Source organism: Ochotona curzoniae, unplaced genomic scaffold (genome assembly GCF_017591425.1).
Source record: "Ochotona curzoniae isolate NIBS_2020 unplaced genomic scaffold, NIBS_Ocur_1.0 scaffold_4701, whole genome shotgun sequence".
NCBI classification, from domain to species: Eukaryota; Metazoa; Chordata; class Mammalia; order Lagomorpha; family Ochotonidae; genus Ochotona; species Ochotona curzoniae.
This window is the reverse complement of record NW_024467122.1, coordinates 66,989,507-67,008,312: the sequence shown is the minus strand read 5'-3', so window position 1 is coordinate 67,008,312 and position 18,806 is coordinate 66,989,507. Positions and strand designations below refer to the sequence as shown.

Here is an 18,806-nt window from a genome sequence, read left to right as displayed (position 1 = left end):
AACTCAGCTCATGACTGTATAAATTCAGAGGTCAAGCATCTGGTCAAGACCTGGAGTTTTAGTGGAGTGAGGAACGTGGGCTTCGGATGTACGAGGTAATGCTCGGAGCGAACAGTGCCACATAAGGTGGTTATCAACTGTCAGGAGGTCTCCGAACCCACATGACAGCAGCAAAAAGTCAGAAAACAACAGGGCGTAGGTATACACATGGCCTTTGACTGCATTCTACTTGTATTGGATCCCGCTTTTAGTGGGATGGTGGTGGTAAGGAATAGCAGGCAAGACAGTACCGATGAAAAACCCACACTGAAATGCTTGCTTCACTGTTGCTTTGAAGGCAGAGAATCAACAACCAAATTATTCTGACAAAAGCACACAGAGGACCAACTCCAAAGGGAGAATGTGTGTTTGAACAGATGCCAAGCGAAAAATGAACTTGAGGCCTCCTACTGTGTCAAAAGCTTTGTTTGTTGACAGTAGAATTATCTTGAGTTTGTGGGGGAAATTTTCCAAGTCTGCTCTAAATTCTTTCACAACAAATAGCCACGGCCTGGCTTGCTTTGTTTGCCCAGTAGAAGACTTCTAAGCACTAGCCAACAGAACAAAGGAGCAACAATGATCAAGGATAAGAGAGATCTCCACCAGGGACCTGCCTGTGAGTACCTGACACTGGCTCATTTCTTATCATAACACAGGTAAATGGAACTTTTTCTCTGGCTTTCAACATCTACTAACTTAGGGTATCTAACACGTTACATACCACACCTCAAGGCATTCAAGCCTAGACTACTGCAAATGTCTTTCTTTCTTTTTTTTTTTTAAAGAAATGGTAGTGGTCAGCTATTTCAAATTATGGAGAATTCTATGAACCATAACTTATAACAGAGTGCTTTCAAAAGGCCACAGCAAATGGTTATGATCAGAAAACTGTTCATGAACCAAAATAAATGTAATTTCATTTTTCCATGAGGTTTTTCAAAGCACTCCAGTAGACACAGTGCCGAGGAGAAATGAGTGTTACCACATTTTTCTTAAGACTGCCACCTGTCCTACAGATGAAGCAGACAACAGGTCTCACTGAAGTCCCTCCTTGCTCCCTGATCTCTTGGGAGAAGCCTTTCTTGAAGATGGTTTCCACGGCTATTTTAATGTCTTCTTCTTTTATAATAATGCATGCTGCACCTCTTGCTCTGAATATTTTAAGTACAAATTGCGATTATGAAATAAAGTAGGTTGGTGTTTCCTACATTTTCACCCATGCCTCTGTAATGACCATAAAACACAATGCCCTTATTAATCTTGTACTTTCTGAATTACTTACAAGACTGATTATCTTTTCACATTTTTAAAAGTCAACTGAAATTTCTCCTGTATACAATGCCTCATGTTATTTTTCTGGGAGTTTTTCCTTTTCAACAATTACCTGTTTATGTTAACTTGTCTTTGGTAGTATGCATTGCAAACATAATTTTTTTTTCTAATCTGGGCTTTACTCTTCACATGATGATATATTTTGCTTTAAAAATAATTTTAATAATTTGACCTACTTTGTCAATGCATCACAACAAGGTTTACCTATGTTTAAAAAATTTTTTTTAAGATTTATTTTTATTATATATATTTTTTTTATTGGAAAGGCAGATATACAGAGAGGAGAGACAGAGAGGAAGATCTTCCGTCCAATGATTCACTCCCCAAGTGAGCGCAATGGCCGATGCTAAGCCGATCCGAAGCCAGGAGACTCTTCCGGGTCTCCCATGCGGGTGCAGGGTCCCAAGGCCCTGGGCCGTCCTCTGCTGCTTTCCCGGGCCACAGGCAGGGAGCTGGAAGGGAAGAGGGGCTGCCGGGATAGAACTGGCACCAATATGGGATCCCGGGCGTGCAAGGCGAGGACCTTAGCCACTGTGCCACCACGCTGGGCCCTAAAAAAATTTTTTTTTGATGGTTATAAAAATCCTTCTACTCATCATCAATTAGCCCTGGCCACTCTTGAGGTTTTTTTATCAGCTTTATTGAGATACCCATATTGAAAACTACTTTTCAAATTACTCAAGTGAAATTTTGACAGGAATGAAATGGAAACCAAAAGAAAGTTGAGGTAGAACTGTTTCACATGAAATAGGTTTCTTATTTAAGGCCCAGCACAATAGCCTAGTGGCTAAATCCTTGCCTTGCATGTACCTGGATCCCATATGGCTGTCAGTTTGTGTCCCAGCAGTTCCACTTCCCATCCAGCTTCCTGACTGTGGCTTGGGAAAGCAGTAGAGGATGGCTTGAAGCCGTGGGACCCTGCACCTGCGTGGGAGACTAGAAGAAGCTCCTGGCTCCAGATTCCAGATCAGCTCAGTTCATGTAGTTGCACCCACTTGGGTGGCTTCTCTCTGTAAATCTGCCTTTGCAATAAAAATAAATAATTTTTTTTAAAAAAGGTTCCTAGTCATTCACACAGCCAATCATTCCATTTTTTCAGGCTTTCTTTATGTTCTTCAAAATACTTATATACTTTTATCATTTTATTGGTTAGACATTGTGGACTGTTTAGCTTCCTTCTTAGCTGAACTAATACTTTTAGTTCAGAACATAAAAGTTATCCTTTTTTTCACTTACACTTTGTTTTATTATGTTTGAGAATATTGCTTACTAAAGACATTGATCTTTTTCCTATAGACATTTTTTTTAAGCTGTGGTTAATTCTAATAAGTGTCTCTATATATCGAATAGATTATTTATATAGCTTCAAACCCTCTGCAGAAATGGTAATTTTGTTTTTGCAAGTTGAAGTTATTTATTTATTTTTCCTTTCCCACTGTACTTGATAGCTTATCCAGTATTGTGTGAACTTGAAGCCCTGGGAATATACAACCTTCTAACCATTAAAAGGAATGTGGCTAAAATTGGATTTTTAACTCTTATACTGGTTATCAATATCGTTTATTAGTCAAGACAGGTTAACAGTGCTGCTAGCTGAATATAGAGCTGAGGAGCTTAACTTTTCTATTTGTCTTCTGAAAAGAACCTAGGCTATTTTTTTTTAATTGCTGCACTTTAAACTGACAAGTTAACTTCTTTTCAGAGGATAGATCTATTCAGATTGTGTAACAACCTACTTCGTGTAAACTTTTCCCTTTTCTCAGTGTGAAGGGAGGGTTTCAGTTTTCACTACTTCTCTTAATGCTTTTGAAAATCCTTAACTGCAGTTCTGTTCCAATGAGATTGCTGAATATTTTTTGTCTTTTCCTCTTGGTTTTTCCTTTCTCAAAATTTCTTAGGGTATATGTAAATTGACTAATTATTTCAGAGAATTAGACTTCAGTTTTACAAAGTCTCTGTGGTTTTCCACTTCATTACTTGCTATTAAACAGTGTCTTTCAACTGTTGATCATGTTCTGCCAATTACTCGTTTGGGAGGTATGTAGAATTAGTTCACTAAACTAGTACATCTTGAATTTTTGTTATACTGCTTTATTATTTTTTTCCTTTATGTACTTAGGTACTGGTAGCTGCATATACAGGCTTAAGTTATGATCTCATCCTCCAAAAACCATCCTTTTTGCATTATAGCTATCTTTACAGTTTTTGAAAGATGCATTTTCTTATTTGAATGGCACAGTTACAGAGAGAATGGGAAAGATGCAGGGAGAGAGAAGTCTTTCTGCAGCTAGTTCAATCCCCAAATGGCTGTAACAGCCAGGACTGAGCCAAGCCAAAGCCAGGCTCCAGGAACTCCCCCAGGGTTTTCCAAGTGAGTGGCAAGGGTCCAAACACTTGAGTCATCTTTCTCAGGCCATTAGCAGGGAGTTGGATCAGAAGTAAATCAGCCAGGATTTGAACCAGCAACCATACGGCATGCCAGTAGTGCCATCTTTCACTGGGCTACTATGTCCACCCTTCATCTTTAATCTTGACTCATACTTGATTTTCTTTAAGGTTTACTTTGTGTCACATTAAAAGGAGTTCCCCCGGCTTTGATTTCTTTAAGTAATTTATGGGTGCATCATTTTCAGTGAATTAACTTAAAGCTTTTTTCTGTCCTACAATTTTAAGTGTGACTCCGAGAAATAGTACAAACATTGACTTTACAATACTTTTAATTCAATATGAGAAAGTGCAAGTGCTGGATTTGATTCACTTGTATTTGATATGTTGCTGAATATATATAGAAAATATTTGCCTTACTCTGGATTGCATGGACCAAGCTGCAGCTCTGTTCCCACAATTTACCCTTTATGAATCACTCCTACCTTTAACCTAAGTTAAAAAGTCTACGGCTCTTTGTCTCAAACAGTAATTAAAATCTTACTAAAGGTCAAGTCTAGTTTCCCCCATTTCCATATAAAATCTGTTTGTATTTTCTTGGGCCATCTTTAACATTTTCCCAACAGATTTATTTTGAAACATTTCAGATGCACTAAGCCTAAAATGAACACATTTGGCAATGAACATTCTGTGTCCATTGTCTAGAGTTCCCTCCAGTTTTATCAGTTTTTTACTCAAGGTTTTAAGTTTTTTTTAGTAATCCTCAACATCCCAGCACTGTAAGGTCCACAGAAGGACTTGGTTCTTGTCACTTTCAGTTTTCTACCAACTGTTTGAGACCCCTGAAAGGAACCATTCATGGGGTTTGTTATTGCTGCTGTTTGGAAGACTTTCCTTTAGAATGAGCTTTCCATGATGTCCTCAACATTGCTTTGTGCCCTACACTCTTCCCATCCCTCTAGGAACAGTTCCAGTGACCCCACAGCCACCCAGACCATTCTGCACTGAAAACTTATTGAAAAGGACGGACTGTGTTGAAATGATCAGAGCTGTGATTTGGCTCTCCACAATAACCAGGCCACAGGATTGCCGGCCACACAGGCTACAGATTCACAGATGGCAAGGAACTGATAAGTAATAGCTCCCTTCTGTCTTCCCTCTGTCTGGCACAACAGGACACACATGCACATCCTCAGTGAGTTAAAGAACACAGGGCATGTTTTCTGCAAGCATCTGCTGAACACGGAGGAACATAAAGTAAATACCTGTTATTAAATTATGTATTATCTCCATTTTATGCCCCAATAAAACATTCCTCTTAGAGACACATCAGACCTAATTCAAGAGACCTGGCTTTTTTCTGGCTTCTAGTTCTAGACAGTGTTATGCTTCATATCTGTCATGGTCTCTAGCACCTATTTCTCCCATCTACGAAGTAGAAGGGTATATTAAATAACCCTAAATTTCTCAAAACTCTTTTTGAGTGTTTTTCATTATTCTAAAGGAATTTCTTCACTAAGATAGTATTGATTCCAGTAATCACTAAAGATGCTAAAGAAAGTTGAAAGAGGGCCTGGTGCCATGGCCTAGCAGCTAAGGTCCTCACCTTGAAAGCACCAGGATCCCATATTGCTGATTCTAATCCCAGCAACTTCACTTTCCTTCCAGCTCCCTGCTTGTGGCCTGGGAAAGCAGTTGAGGATGGCCCAAAGCTTTGGGACCCTGCACCCGTGTGGGAGACCTGGAGGAAGTTGCTGGATCCTGGCTCCAGATCAGCACAGCACCAGCTGTTGCGCTCACTTGGGGCGTGATTCATCGGATGGAAGATCTTCCTCTCTGTCTCTCCTCCTCTCTGTATATCTGACTTTGTAATAAAAATAAATAAATCTTAAAAAAAAAGAAAGATGAAAGAAAATCTCATAAAAATATTAATGTTTTACAGAACTTCAAAAGTAAATGCATTTATGGGCCCGGTGCGATAGTGTAGTGGCTAAAGTCCTCGCCTTGCATACCTGGGATCCCACATGGTCGTTGGTTCTAATCCCGCAGCCCTGCTTCCAGTCCAGCTCCCTGCTTGTGGCCTGGGAAAGCAGTCAAGGATGGCACAAAGCTTTGGGACCCTACACCCGCATGGGACAGACCTGGAAGAGCTCCGGGCTCCTGGCTTTGGATTGGCTCAGCTCCAGCTGTTGCAATCACTTGGGGAGTGAAACATCGGATAGAAGATCTTCCTCTCTGTCTCTCCCTTTCTGTATATCCGCCTTTCCAATAAAAATAAGGTAAATCTTAAAAAAAAAAAAAAAAAAGTAAATGCATTTTGTAAAGATTAAAACCAATACACTTGCTAAACACATCCTTGTGTACCTTATTAGAACCTATGTCACTGAAACTTTGGTGATTATATCTTCCGTCTGGCTCTGCTACATCTTTCAAATTATTTGAAATGCAGAGACCTTCCATCAACTGGCTCAATCCCCAATTGCCCTAAGGCTAGGGCTGGCACATGCCAAAGCTAGGAGCTCAGACTCAATCTAGGTTTTTGCAGGAAACTGAAAAAGGAAGCAGATCCAGGAGTTGAACTTAGAGACCCCAATATGGGATGCGGGCATCCCAAGCAGTGTCTTAACTGCTGCAATAAATATGTACCCCTTATTACTACTTTTTTTTTTAACCTTTCCATTGTTGGATTGGATGACCCACATGAAAACCCAATGGAGCAAGACTTCCAGAGAACAAAACAGTTCAGTGAGTCACCAGGATATCCCAGGCAAAATCCAGAAGAAATTATACAACTTGCAAAGCAGGGCAAGGTGGCATCGCTATTTTGTTTTAATTAAGAGGAAACTCATATCTCCTTAGGAAATTTTACCTGTACCATCTCTAAGCAAGCACACACAATTAAATATCTACATTAAATTAAAATGTCTCATTACCTAGATTAGATTTGGTCTAATTAAAAAGTAAATCAAATTCAGAAGAAAAAAGAAATCATTGCTACCAGGCATAATAAGCTTATTTTAATTTGGAATCTGAATGTATCATGAGCTTTACTATATAATCTCGGAAAAACAAAACTGATTCAATAGAATTGCTTAACTTTCACTATCTCAGTTTATTAAGAGAAGTACATTTGTACTGAGGTAAGAATATGGTGCAGTTAGGAGAACCATAAACTGCAGTATATGTTGCTAAGAAGATCAATGTCAATGGACTGATATTAGATTGTAATCTTGACACAAGATGTCAGCAATTCAGTAACATGCACCAGGAACCAGCTGGTGCCACTGAGGACACTAGGAAAGAGTGCCAAGGACCTTGTATTGACATTTTTAAGTACATTCCTAATTCTGCTGCATGCTAAAAAGCCAACCAAAGGGGCAGCTTAGCCAGGAGGTAGGAAGGCTTTGTAAAATGCTAGAGCCACGTAAAAAGTCAGAAGACCTCTCCCTTTCCTTACACCTTTCCCTAAAGGCAACTGGAATCAGTACAACAGATGACCCACCCAGCACATCTCATGCTGGGTAGCACATGCTACAGAAGAGTTCAGATGTTCCCCTATCAGTGGCCATCCAGAGCTCAGTCCCTCCCACGGGCAGGAGACACCCACACCCAGGCTCCACTTCCAAACCTCTCTCGGGTAAGAGCACATCACTGACACAAGAGATCCTCCAAGTTTCTGAGGTGATTTCTTTTTTCTTATTCCAAGATTACATGATGGAACATATCAATAGAAGGGAAAGAGGGTGCCTTGTGTTGGCACCTCAACACAAGGGAAAGGAGTATTACCTGGATGTGATCAAGCCCTTGGAAGAGTCACGACAGACAGGAGGTACACCTGAGCCTCCAGCTGGGCATCTCCCACCAACCTGGTTCTAACATCCATATTCTGTGCAGCCCCAGTGACTCCACAGGGTGAGGCCTTCTCCTGAATCATGGAGTTGGGAACCAGGAAAAAAAATCCCCATGCATAATCTTGATAATAGAGAATTTAAGGCCAAATGGGTGGAGAGTAGACTAGGTATTTCCCCATGACACTTGCAAAATAACAACAGCAACATCAAAAAAATACGCTGTCACTAAAATAAACAGAAGAACAAGTGAAAGGGGACAGAATTTGCTCTAACACTAAGGAGGGATTTCCAATGGGTAGAGATTACAGCAGACAAAGGAAGTGAGCTCCTCAACACTTGGGGTATACCAGGACAGGAGACAAACAGTGCTTGAAAGACATGACCCTGACAATGCCCTCCACAGTGCATTTCTGGGAATGCTTGCCTTTACCAAGGTTCATACACTTGGTCACGGACTCAGTCAAGTACAAGCTAACAATCTCCAGCTGACTGAACTTAAGGCAGTATCAAGCTCTAAAACAAGGGGCCAGTGTTGTGGATACAGTGGGCTGAACCACAACCTACAATGTTTGTATCCTACATGAACACTGGTTTGAATCCTGGCTATACCGCTTGTGATCTAGCTCCCTGATAATGAGCTTGAGAAAGCAGAGGAAGACAGCCCAAGTACCTGAGCTCCTGCCATCCACATCAGAGACCTGAATGAAGTTCCAGGCTTTTGGATTTGGTCTAGCTCAGCCGTAGCAGTTGTGGCCATTTTGGAAAATTAATCTCTCTTTTTGTAACTCTTTCAAAAAAGAAATCTTGACAAATAAATACATGAACACGTGGAAAAAAAAAAAAAAACAAGAACAGGAGAAGGAAAAAAGAAAGAAAGATAATTTACTCCAAGAATCCAGGCTTGTGTTTATGTTCCACATGAGGTCCAAATTGTATCTGGGCTTGGAATCCACCAAATTCACATGCTTTCTCGAAAGAGACAGGGTGGGAGCCATTTAGGATGTCATCTCGAGCCTGAAACACAAGAGGAGAAGAAGCATCAGGGACTTGGGGGCATATCTGTCCTCAAGGATACACTCCTGTGCAGCGTTACCAGTTCTCCACACAGCTCAAAAAGGTGCCACCCACCCCACAGAAACCCACTCAGAATGCTACAGCTGAGCGGAATATGGCAGAATTAAGGCAAAAGGAAAATAAGCCTCTAGTCCAAAGGCCTACAGAAGGGAAGCAAAGAAGAGGGATTCTGGTTTATCAAAAGCAGAACTTGACAGTAAGCTAGGAAGGCACAAGCCATGACAGAAACAAAAAGGAAATGGAAAATTTTATGAAATTACCAGACTCAGAGGGGCCAAAACAGCCCCAATGGATGGATGGTATAGGCTTACAAATAGCAAAGTTAATGGGAAAAAAAACACCTAGTGGCAAAAACAACCCAACACTTGTCTCCCAAAAGATCAACCTAATTAAAGAGAAAGACATATGAATATACACAGGGAAGCAAGGATTCTTAGAATACAAGAGAGGCAAATGCACAGTTCTTAAATGTGGAGCTTGAAGATGTCCTTCTCCCTGTTCCCAATGCCTCCCTGCTGGGGTTAATCATCCCTCTTCTTCCCACAATTTCTCACTCTAACTCAGATCACCCTGAAATGCACACTCTGAGTCACTGTCTGGGTATCCCCCTTCCTCTGGCCTCACTCCACCTCAGCTCACACTCTATGTTATTCTTCCACTTGCAAATTCAGGGGTCAGCAAATTTGGCCTCAGAAAGGCCACAGGATAAAATGCTTCAGACATGGTGAGCCATGGAGTCTGTGCTGCTACTTCTGGACTCAACAACTACAAGTTGAGAGTAGCCATGGAACACACACCAACAATTATACAGCAGGCACCAACAGGAAACACTGAGATGAATGAGTTGTTCTAATAGCATTATTTTTACATGCAGGAAGGGGGCATGGCTACAGTTTGCTGGTCCTGCATTATTTTTATAGCAGACAGACAAATGATAGGAGAAGTCAGAGGAGGAGAAGAGGAAACAACGGAATGAGGAAGGGAAAGACAGAGGGAAAGAGGAGATGGATGGATGGATGAACAGATGAGTGGAAGGAAGGGAAGGAGAGGGCAGATGTATGGATGAAAGAATGGTGGATGGAAAGCAAGGAGAGAGGGAGCATGGGAGGGAAGAAGGAGGAGGAAAGAAAAATGGCAGGATGGGTAAAAGAGGGATGCTGTTTCCTTGAGCAACCAGAAATCTTGGGATAACTGTGGGCACACTCCATGTCTTTCCCAGGGACAAACTGCAATTCAGACATAGTAAATGACTTGTCTAGGGTTCAGCAAATAGTTAAACATAAAGGCTTTTGCTATTGAGGTTTCCTGAGAGCTTATCTGGCAGTTAACGAGTAATACTGATTTTCTGACCAATATTTTCTTGCATTCTAAAATGCCAGCCAATAAAGCTTTAGTGTATTTGTAATGGTAAACCAGTTAAATGTCACACAACTGTCTCCCAAGGCTAGGCAGAGAGGGACAGCACTGGCTATGGGCCCTGAACTGAGAAGCCACAGAGAATACAAAAAAGGTTCTGTGTTGCCCACTAGAGATCTACAGCATACACACACACACACACACACACAATGAAGCCCTGAGCAGTGCCCACTACAAACTGAACATTATAAATGTGTCAGGAGCCAGAGCTGGACCACAAGCCACAGCCAAGCACATCCTGCTGAGATGTCCCCCAGCTCAGTGTTTGAGCAGAAAGTACCATACCTGAACATAGAGCAAATTCAGCTGCACGGGATCTCTGGAATCCACGTTCTGATCAGAGTAAAAGAACTTCCGCCTAAGCAGCAGCGTCTCGTTTTCATCTACTCCTTGCTCTCTGAATGTTCGGCTGTGATCCAGCCAATTTACTGCAACACAACAAGACACATGAAAGAACTGTGCTCATGTTCCCTCTCAATTAAAGACAATTTAACCAAACAGCAGATGCAGAGATAGTTAAGGCAACTGCTTACATCAGGACTGCACTTTTCAATTAAGAATGATCAAACAGAGAAGTGAAGGGGACAAATTCCAGTCATTTCTACAGTTGGCTAAAGCCTACAATGAATTTGTAACATCCCCCTCCTTGGGGGTAGGGCAGGAGAGAGAATAAAGTCATTGGTGTCTTGTGCTGTAAACAGTATTGTTCTTGAATTCAGCAACAGATATTTTAGGGAAGAGGTGTTGTGGCACAGGGGGCAAACTCACTGCTAGCGATGTTCCCATGCCATTTTAGAGTACTGGTTTAAGTCCTAGCTCTTCTGCTTCCAATTCAGCTTCCTGCTACTGCACCTGGGAAGGCAGCAGATGATCTCCCAAATGCCTGAGTCCCTGCCACCTATTGGGAGACCAGGTGGAGTTCCCATTGCTAGCTATTGCAAGCATTTTAGGAGTAAATCAGTAGACGGAATCTCTCTCTCTCTCTCTCATTCTAATAAATAATCTTACCAAAATAAGTACAGAGACTTCAGTCTCATCAAGTGAAGTCAATTCTAGATATGGGGCAGAACGAGTCACCTATGACCCAAGTAAGAGAGAGGGAAAAAAGGAAAAAAGTAAGGGAGGGAAGAGGGAAGAGAGAATACAAAGGCCCAGCCATTAATGTTGTCCTCACACCTAAATGCCTGGGAGCTGGTCACAAGCCTCTGCACATTGCACAGCTCCACTCCCACTCCTCTCCAGGCCCAACCTCAAGGCTGTGGAAGAGTGCTTCTGCCCAGCCTCACTAAGCTATTAGCAACTGCAGCACACAGTGTGTATCCCATTTTCCTCCCAGTGCACACATGAAGGACTTCTCTGGGTTCAATTGGAAACCAAACAGGGCAGAAATAACAGAGAGTGAAGAAAGGGTCAGGGAAGTGGACATGCCCAGGAAAGAGTTGTTAAAATAACGACAGTCATGGTGTCACCCTGGGTGGCAGTGAGGAAAGACCATGAGCCAGAAAGGTCTAGGAGCATTGTAACAAACCAAGGCTCTCTGAGCGGAGGCCTAGGCAGCAAGGTGTACATGGTGGGTGCACCTATGACTAGACAATAACCTTTCCATAGAGTCACTGTGGGGCTATAGAGGATGACTTTTTTGTACAAGAATTGTATCACCATGCTGACCTGCTTAGGAAATTTTATATCTATGCCATAATCATCAATGGCTAATATTGCCCTTCTCTCATTTGTGCCAAACGGCAACCAGAAACAACTCCCCCATTGAAGTACATACTGCCACTGTGGAATTTTTATCTAAACACACAGAGAAGGGCCAGTGTTCTGCTGCAATGGGTTAATCTGCTGCCTGTAATATCAGCATCCCAAATCAGAGTGCTGGTTGGAGTCCCAGTTGTTCTACTTCCAACCCAGATCCCTGCTAATGCACCTGGGAAAGCAATGGAAGATGTCTCAAGTGCTTCGATTCCTGTTGTCCATGTGGAAGACCCAGTTGAAGGTGCTGACTTTTGGCTTTGGCCTGATATAGTCCTGGCAGTTGCGGACATCTAAGAAGTTTATCAATGAATGGAAGATCTTACTGTCTCTCTCTCTGTCACTTTGGCTTTCAAGTAATTAATAAATAATTACTTTTAGAAAAAGATAAAATTCAAATAGATAACCTTCAATCTAGTTAAGGTTCCATATCTAAAGTTCCATAAATTAAAGGAACGAAGGAACATGTTAAATGATGCCATGGGTATGCAATCCACAAAATCTGCAGTGCAGAAAAGGGGATGCCATTTACAATCTGGAGTCACACACACACACACACACACACACACTCACACATGCACACAATGATAAGAAAATAAAAGGTATGGAAATGGACTCTCCTCAGTTTACCTATCATAGATAATCATTTAAGGTCGCAGTTCAAAATACCAAAATTATTTTTAACAGGGGCCAGCGTTGTGGTACAGTGTAGATAAAGCCCCACCTGGGATGTCAGCTTCTCACATGGCACAGGTTTGTGTCCTGGCTGCTCCACTTTTACATAGCTCCCTGCCAGTGGCCTGGGAAAACCAGTGGAAGATGGCCCAAAGACAAGGGCCCTTGCCCTCCATGTGGGAGATACTAATGAAGTTCCTGGCGTTGGCCTGGTCCAGCACCAGCCATTGTGGCCATCTGGGAGTGAATCAGCAGATGAAAAAAATCTCTTTGTAATGCTGACTTTCAAAAATTAAATAAATAAATCTTAAAAATAATTTTAAAAAATTTTAGAAGTTAATGGAGAAACTGTGAACAAAATTTATGTATTTGACACTAAGGGATTATTATTATTATTTTAATTTTATTTATTTGAAAGGCAGAGAGAGAGAGAGAGAGAGAATCAAGGGGGAGATCTTCCATGCACTTTACTCTTTTTTTTTTAAGATTTTAGTTATTTTTATTGCAAAGTCAGATATACAGAGAGAAGGAGATAGAGTCAGGAAGATCTTCCATCCAATGATTCATTTCCCAGGCAGCCGCATTGCCCAGAGTTGAGCCTATCTAAAGCCAGGAGCTTTCTCTGGGTCTCCCATGCCGGGGCACAGGGTCCCAAGGCTTTGGGCTGACTTTGACCACTTTCCCAGGCCACAAGTAGGGAGCTGGATGGGAATCGGGGCTGCCAGGATTAGAACCAGCACCCATATAGGATCCCAGCGCCCATATGGGATCCCGGTACGTGCAAGGTGAGGACTTCAGGCATTAGGCTACTATGTTGGGCCCTAAGGGATTATTTTTTTTTTTAGCTGGGAGATGGTGTTATAGCTACATTTTATATCCTTTGAAATCTATGTTTTAGTGACAGAAGCCAAAACACACACAGAACAAAAACCTTCCCTGGCTCCTACACATAGTGGGAGAGGCAGGCTCAACAAGGCCACATCCTGAGCCAAGCTTCCTTTTCACTTACAATCATCATCTGTGTGGAGCTTGGCCTTCAACTTCTCCATTTTTCTCTCGTCTCGTAACAGCGTCCTGTCTTTTTTAAGTGTGCCTGTCCCTTCTTCTTTCTTCTCTTCCATAGTTTCTTGAATTAAAGAGTACTCTTCATAGTTGGTTATTCCTGGCAATGGAAATAAGGAGTTCATTCAAAATGCTGTATGTAGGGCAGCAATGGAGAGAAAGAGGTAACCACCATACCAAATCACTCTGGCTATATTCATGGTTCTTGGGCTACTCCTGGCATCTTTACACCCAAATCTCTTGACAAATTTTTAAGAAATGGCAACAAAGAGGAGATCATATGGGAGGCAGAAACACTATAGGCAAAAAGGAGCAACTGGGGAGATGAGCTTCTTGTGCATGAAGGCTGGGCAGGGTCATATTCTTCCCACACTGGAAGGGCTTCTTGCATAAAGGGAGTAGACTTGCTCTCCAGGGAGACTAACAGAAACTGCAGGAAGAAAAGCTGTCAGTCAAAACACCGCCAACCAAGGAACAACCTGGGAGATGGTGGATTGTAGGCATGGCCAGCAATGGGGAGTAAGGTATAATGACACAATTTCAAAACATGGCTTTCAATTAGAAAAATCCCTTAGTGTTACACAGGGATATAAAAGCTCTCATCTGTGACTTGGGCAGAGGTCACATGTGTAAAACACCAGAGTGAAGACTGGCACATCAGGGGACTGAACTAGCTCTCTTGGGACTGGGAAGGGTCCCAGGGTGCTAAGATACATACAGAATTTTCCAGACCCCACCTGGCAGTGGGAACAGGAAGCTTGCAACTAAAGCTGAGCAGGAAGTGTAAGGAGGGCAAATAAACACTCACCAATCCTGCTGCAAATGGTGACCAGCAGCTCGCCTACAGTCTTGGAATCGTCCACCATCACCGTCTTCACGGATCCGTCCAACATGCGGATTTTCTGAGGTCTCTGCTTCTTTTTATATTCCAGGATATCCTAGAGCACAATCACGCACATGGATCACACTCGGTGTATATATGCAACCAAGTCAGGCCCTTTGCTTTACAATGTGAGTTCCCAGCAAACCCACTGTCTTTCTTTCAAAATAGATTTGAAGTCTTTCTCATATTTCATGGGGCTGTTGCCACTACTTTAAGGCAGAATTTCTGATGCTAAATCATTATATTCAGAAAGATTTTTTTTTAAAAAAATCTGATTATACAACTACACTCAAAGAAGTTACACATATAGCTCATTATGAACAAAAAACTAAGTTTTGTGTAAATGAAGGTGGGATATGTCCTACAGCAGGGAGGGAATGCTCTGTTGTAATGAACATCAGCAGCAGAAAAGGCAAGAAACTCACAGTGTGTGTCTCCAAATTGATTTTATACAGTCACAAGCAAATGTTCCTACATACATATAAAATTTTAAATGTATGTCAAAATTTTACTTAAATTTTAAATCTATATATAACGAGACCTACAATACTGCAACTCTTCTGACAAGTTACTAAATTCACATTTAAGAGTTGAAGTCTCTTCTTCACAAACAAAACACTGGTTCCCACTCTGTCTCCAACTACCTTTATAATTATATTTTGTTTTCTCTCCTATATTCTTACTTTGCATCATCAGACATAGGAATGACTCCTACATACTTATGAGAATATGCTGTGTCATATCTCACAACTGCCACGCCCCAGCAACAAGCTGAAATGATTTAAAAGAAGCAGCACTGCTCTAGCAATTAAGACCATGCTCGGGATGCCTACTTCCTATATGGGGGTGCCTGAGTCTCTGATCCATTCCTGATGCCTGTTAAGGCAGATCCTGGGAAAAACCAAGTGACAGCTCCAGAATTTGGGGCCCTGTCACCCACACAGGAGAGCTGGATTGAGTTCTAGGCTTCTGGCTTTGGCCTGGCCCAGTCACAGCTGTTGAAAGCACTTGAGGAGTGAACCAGAAAACGGACAGTCTCTTTTTCCCTCTCTCTGCTTTTCAGATGAATAAACAGAAGAGCCTAGGAAAAGAGAGCCCTGATAAAATAGACTGATGCAAAAGCCCTCAACCTGTAGGACTCAGATCTTTACTCCAGGGCCTTGAATAATCAATGGGATCCTAAAATACCTAACTGCACCATACATTGTCAGTATGTCTCATTAGAAAAATATTTTTTAAAAAAGAAGAAGAAACACACACACACACACACACACACACACACACACACACACACACACACACAATGTAGCCCCAACTGTGGCAATCCCTCTGTGGATTTTAAAGATTTGGGTTGATGTAATCGTTACGACAGCCCTTACTGTATAAAACATACCACATTGGAAATCTTAATAAGATGACCTTGACTCAAAACACAGTCATAATGCTGGAAAAAACAGGAGGAACAGGGACAAGGAGAAAAAAAAAAAGAAAGAAATGCAATCAGTAGCATACCCCATTTCGTAACATGTAGTAATCCAGTGTTCTGCCCGCTTCCAGCCATATCCCTTTCCTGGGATCTTCATCGGAAAGAAACAGGCCATAATCTGAAGCTGGAACATAAAAAGAAAGAAGCAGAGAAGACAAAATGGGGTGAAGCCATCAGGGACTCAGCCTGCTGACTTGGCAGGGCTGTGGGAGCCCTTCTCGAGACAGAGGTTTCATTCTAACATCAGCCTAGTGGGACCGAGAGTCGAGCTGTAGAAGTACCCACAAAGGAGGCACAAGCCTGTAAAGAGCCACATGTCATTGCTGTGTCCAATTTAAGGAAACATCAAGTTTCCTTATCCCTCTCAATCAGGAGGTGGCTTTGTTCTTCATCCCTTGCTAGTAAAATCAGGCAAGGCCCCCCACAGAAGCTAAGGAAGGTGTACCCTAAGTTCAAAGTCACCGAGGCACAGGGAGATGAATTACATGAGAGGGATTCCTTCATTATCCCAGCACAGCATTACACAAGGCAGGTATAGATCATTTTAAGATGAAGCCCCTGCACACAAGACTACCAAATCATGAACCAGCCTGGATGGTTAAGTTCTTGGACCCCAGAGAACCCTTGAAAGTTCAAAGGGCAGGGGCACATAGCAGAAGGGGAACAGCATCAAGTGCTACCAAGGACTTGTGGCTTTCCTTATTATAATTCATAGAAACCTAGGCGACCCAGAGGCGGAGTCTAAGCTCCTGCTGTTTCTCAGAAAAAACAGCTGCAAAGTCTTTACAGTCCCCACCTCCACCAGAACTGTACAGCAAAGCAGCCAAGGGAAAATTCAGAAATCATGAATGAAAAGAAAAGGCACCCAAAATGACGAGGCCAATGAATCTTGGAATAAGGCTAAGGTTGGTGGTTCAGGTAATAAAAAAAAATTTAAAAAATAGCTTTATGAATCTATAAACAACCCTACTGAAACAAAAGACCTCAAGAGTTTCATGCAAAATTGACTCATTTCTAGTTACAATGACTCCTGATAGGAGGTGTAACTTTGACCTTTGCAATTTTTGAAGGTAGGTTTCATCCCATGTGGATACTAATGGCTTGTCCTACTAGGAGTTGTCTCAATTTTCCAACTGTCAGTGAAAAAAAAATTAATTGAAGGAAGGAAATGCAGTGATAGGACAAAAGAAAAGACAAAATAAAATGACCCAAATAGCTTTTGTTTAAACTCAGATTATTGGGGATCAGTAGTTGAACTGAATATCAAACAAATGCCTCCCCATCCCCTTTTAAAGGGTTTAAGACAAAGTATATAGTCTATGGGCTTGAACCAGAAATTTGCTCTGGGTGCTAATGGTAGTGGCAGGTATTCATGCATGGTTGATGAGTGCTCAGCATACAGACACAACCATGCACCTGTAAGAACAGCTTGGTTGGCATGCTACTGGGCAAATTTATTGACACATCCAGACGTGGCTCTCCAAGTGCAGAGTGTGAAAGCGATGCAAGCTAGGGCCAAGGTGCTGAGTGTGGCAATGATGGCAACTCAAGAGGTGGACATGGTGGGTCATTCTCATCACACACCTTACCCCAGGAACAAAGCATGTCTATCTCAGAAATTATTCCACTTAGAACATGCACACTAATGGGCAAGTGCACCACTCAAGCCTCTGTTTAGTTAAAAGGTAAAGAAGTTGGAAACATATTTTAAGATGTTGATGAATGTCCAGCAACTCACCTTGCCCAGTTTGTGCCTCAGGGACCCGTTCCCGAATAACCCGACATGCATCATACACGGCTGTGGATGGTTCAAACTGCATGGTCTTCACCACATTACAGTGGCGGACACAAATCTTCAAAGACAGGGCCACCATTTTCTTTGATGATTAGAAGGGTCTCACTTAGAACTTCTGGAAAACAAAAAGGCAGACAATAATTTGTCATGGAGGGAGGAGGAGTACTGCTCAGCTCTCAAGTCAACTTAATATCAAAAGAGCTCTTTCTGACATTTTCCCATGTTACTCTAATAGTGCACATGAACACTGGGAGAATAACACCAAGGCTTCTAACATATTTATTTCACGCAAACATAGAGTTTCATTCTATAGATCCATTTCCCAAATAGCATCAGTGGTCAAGGTTGGGCCGGGTCATATCCATGAGCCTGGAATTCCATCCAGGCTTTCCATAGGGGTGCCATGGCCACATGTAATTGCGTAGTCATCCAGTGCTTCCCCAGGTGCATTAGCAGAGAGCTGGATCAGTAGAGCAGCCAGGACCAGAACCATCAGAGTCATTGACTTTGGGAGAAAATCAATGTTAAATCCCCAACTACGAGGATGAAGCAAATTCACACTGGTGAGTATGAACTCACTGGTGATCACAGAGATGGAAAAAACCAGAAACCTCACAGGCATTTAGTTAAACAACCATCAATGGACTCCACTTTCAACAGAAAAGGAAATCAAAAGACAACACAACAATAGTTACTGAGATCATTTTTAGTTGTAACATGGTTTTTAAAATTAGCTTTAAAAAAATCAAAGAGTGACGACAGTCATATTTTGGAAGGTGACAATCAAAGGGGACAAAGAGACTCCTCTAGGAGAAGGAAGTTGAAAATATTCAGCCAAGTCCCTTCCCTCAATAGACCTCCCCACCTGGAGTTTTCTGAAGGGGGTCCCAGGGTTAGGATTTCTAGGTTCATATTCTCAAGATGAAAGGCAGAGAGCCTATAGTACACCAGGCTGTCTTGTGAAGATGCTTCTGTTGGTGCTCCAATGTTCCAATATTCCGGATTTCTCTCCTCCATCTCCCAGCACCAGAAAGACTCATGGATGCTCACGCA

At 42.0% G+C, this 18,806-nt stretch overlaps 1 protein-coding gene across 1 annotated transcript in view; it reads right to left on the bottom strand.

Annotated features, from left to right (window-relative positions):
• Positions 1-17,870, bottom strand: part of TLN2 (talin 2) — a 179,278-nt gene extending 161,408 nt beyond the window's left edge. The window contains exons 1-6 of the mRNA XM_040968654.1: positions 17,697-17,870; positions 15,985-16,082; positions 14,398-14,527; positions 13,537-13,689; positions 10,383-10,525; positions 8,494-8,621 (exon numbers count right to left, since the gene is read on the bottom strand). Coding sequence (XP_040824588.1) covers positions 8,494-8,621; positions 10,383-10,525; positions 13,537-13,689; positions 14,398-14,527; positions 15,985-16,082; positions 17,697-17,832 — 788 coding nt within the window. The 5' untranslated portion in view covers positions 17,833-17,870. The remainder of the gene's footprint in view (positions 1-8,493; positions 8,622-10,382; positions 10,526-13,536; positions 13,690-14,397; positions 14,528-15,984; positions 16,083-17,696) is intronic.
• Positions 17,871-18,806: the final 936 nt, after the last annotated feature.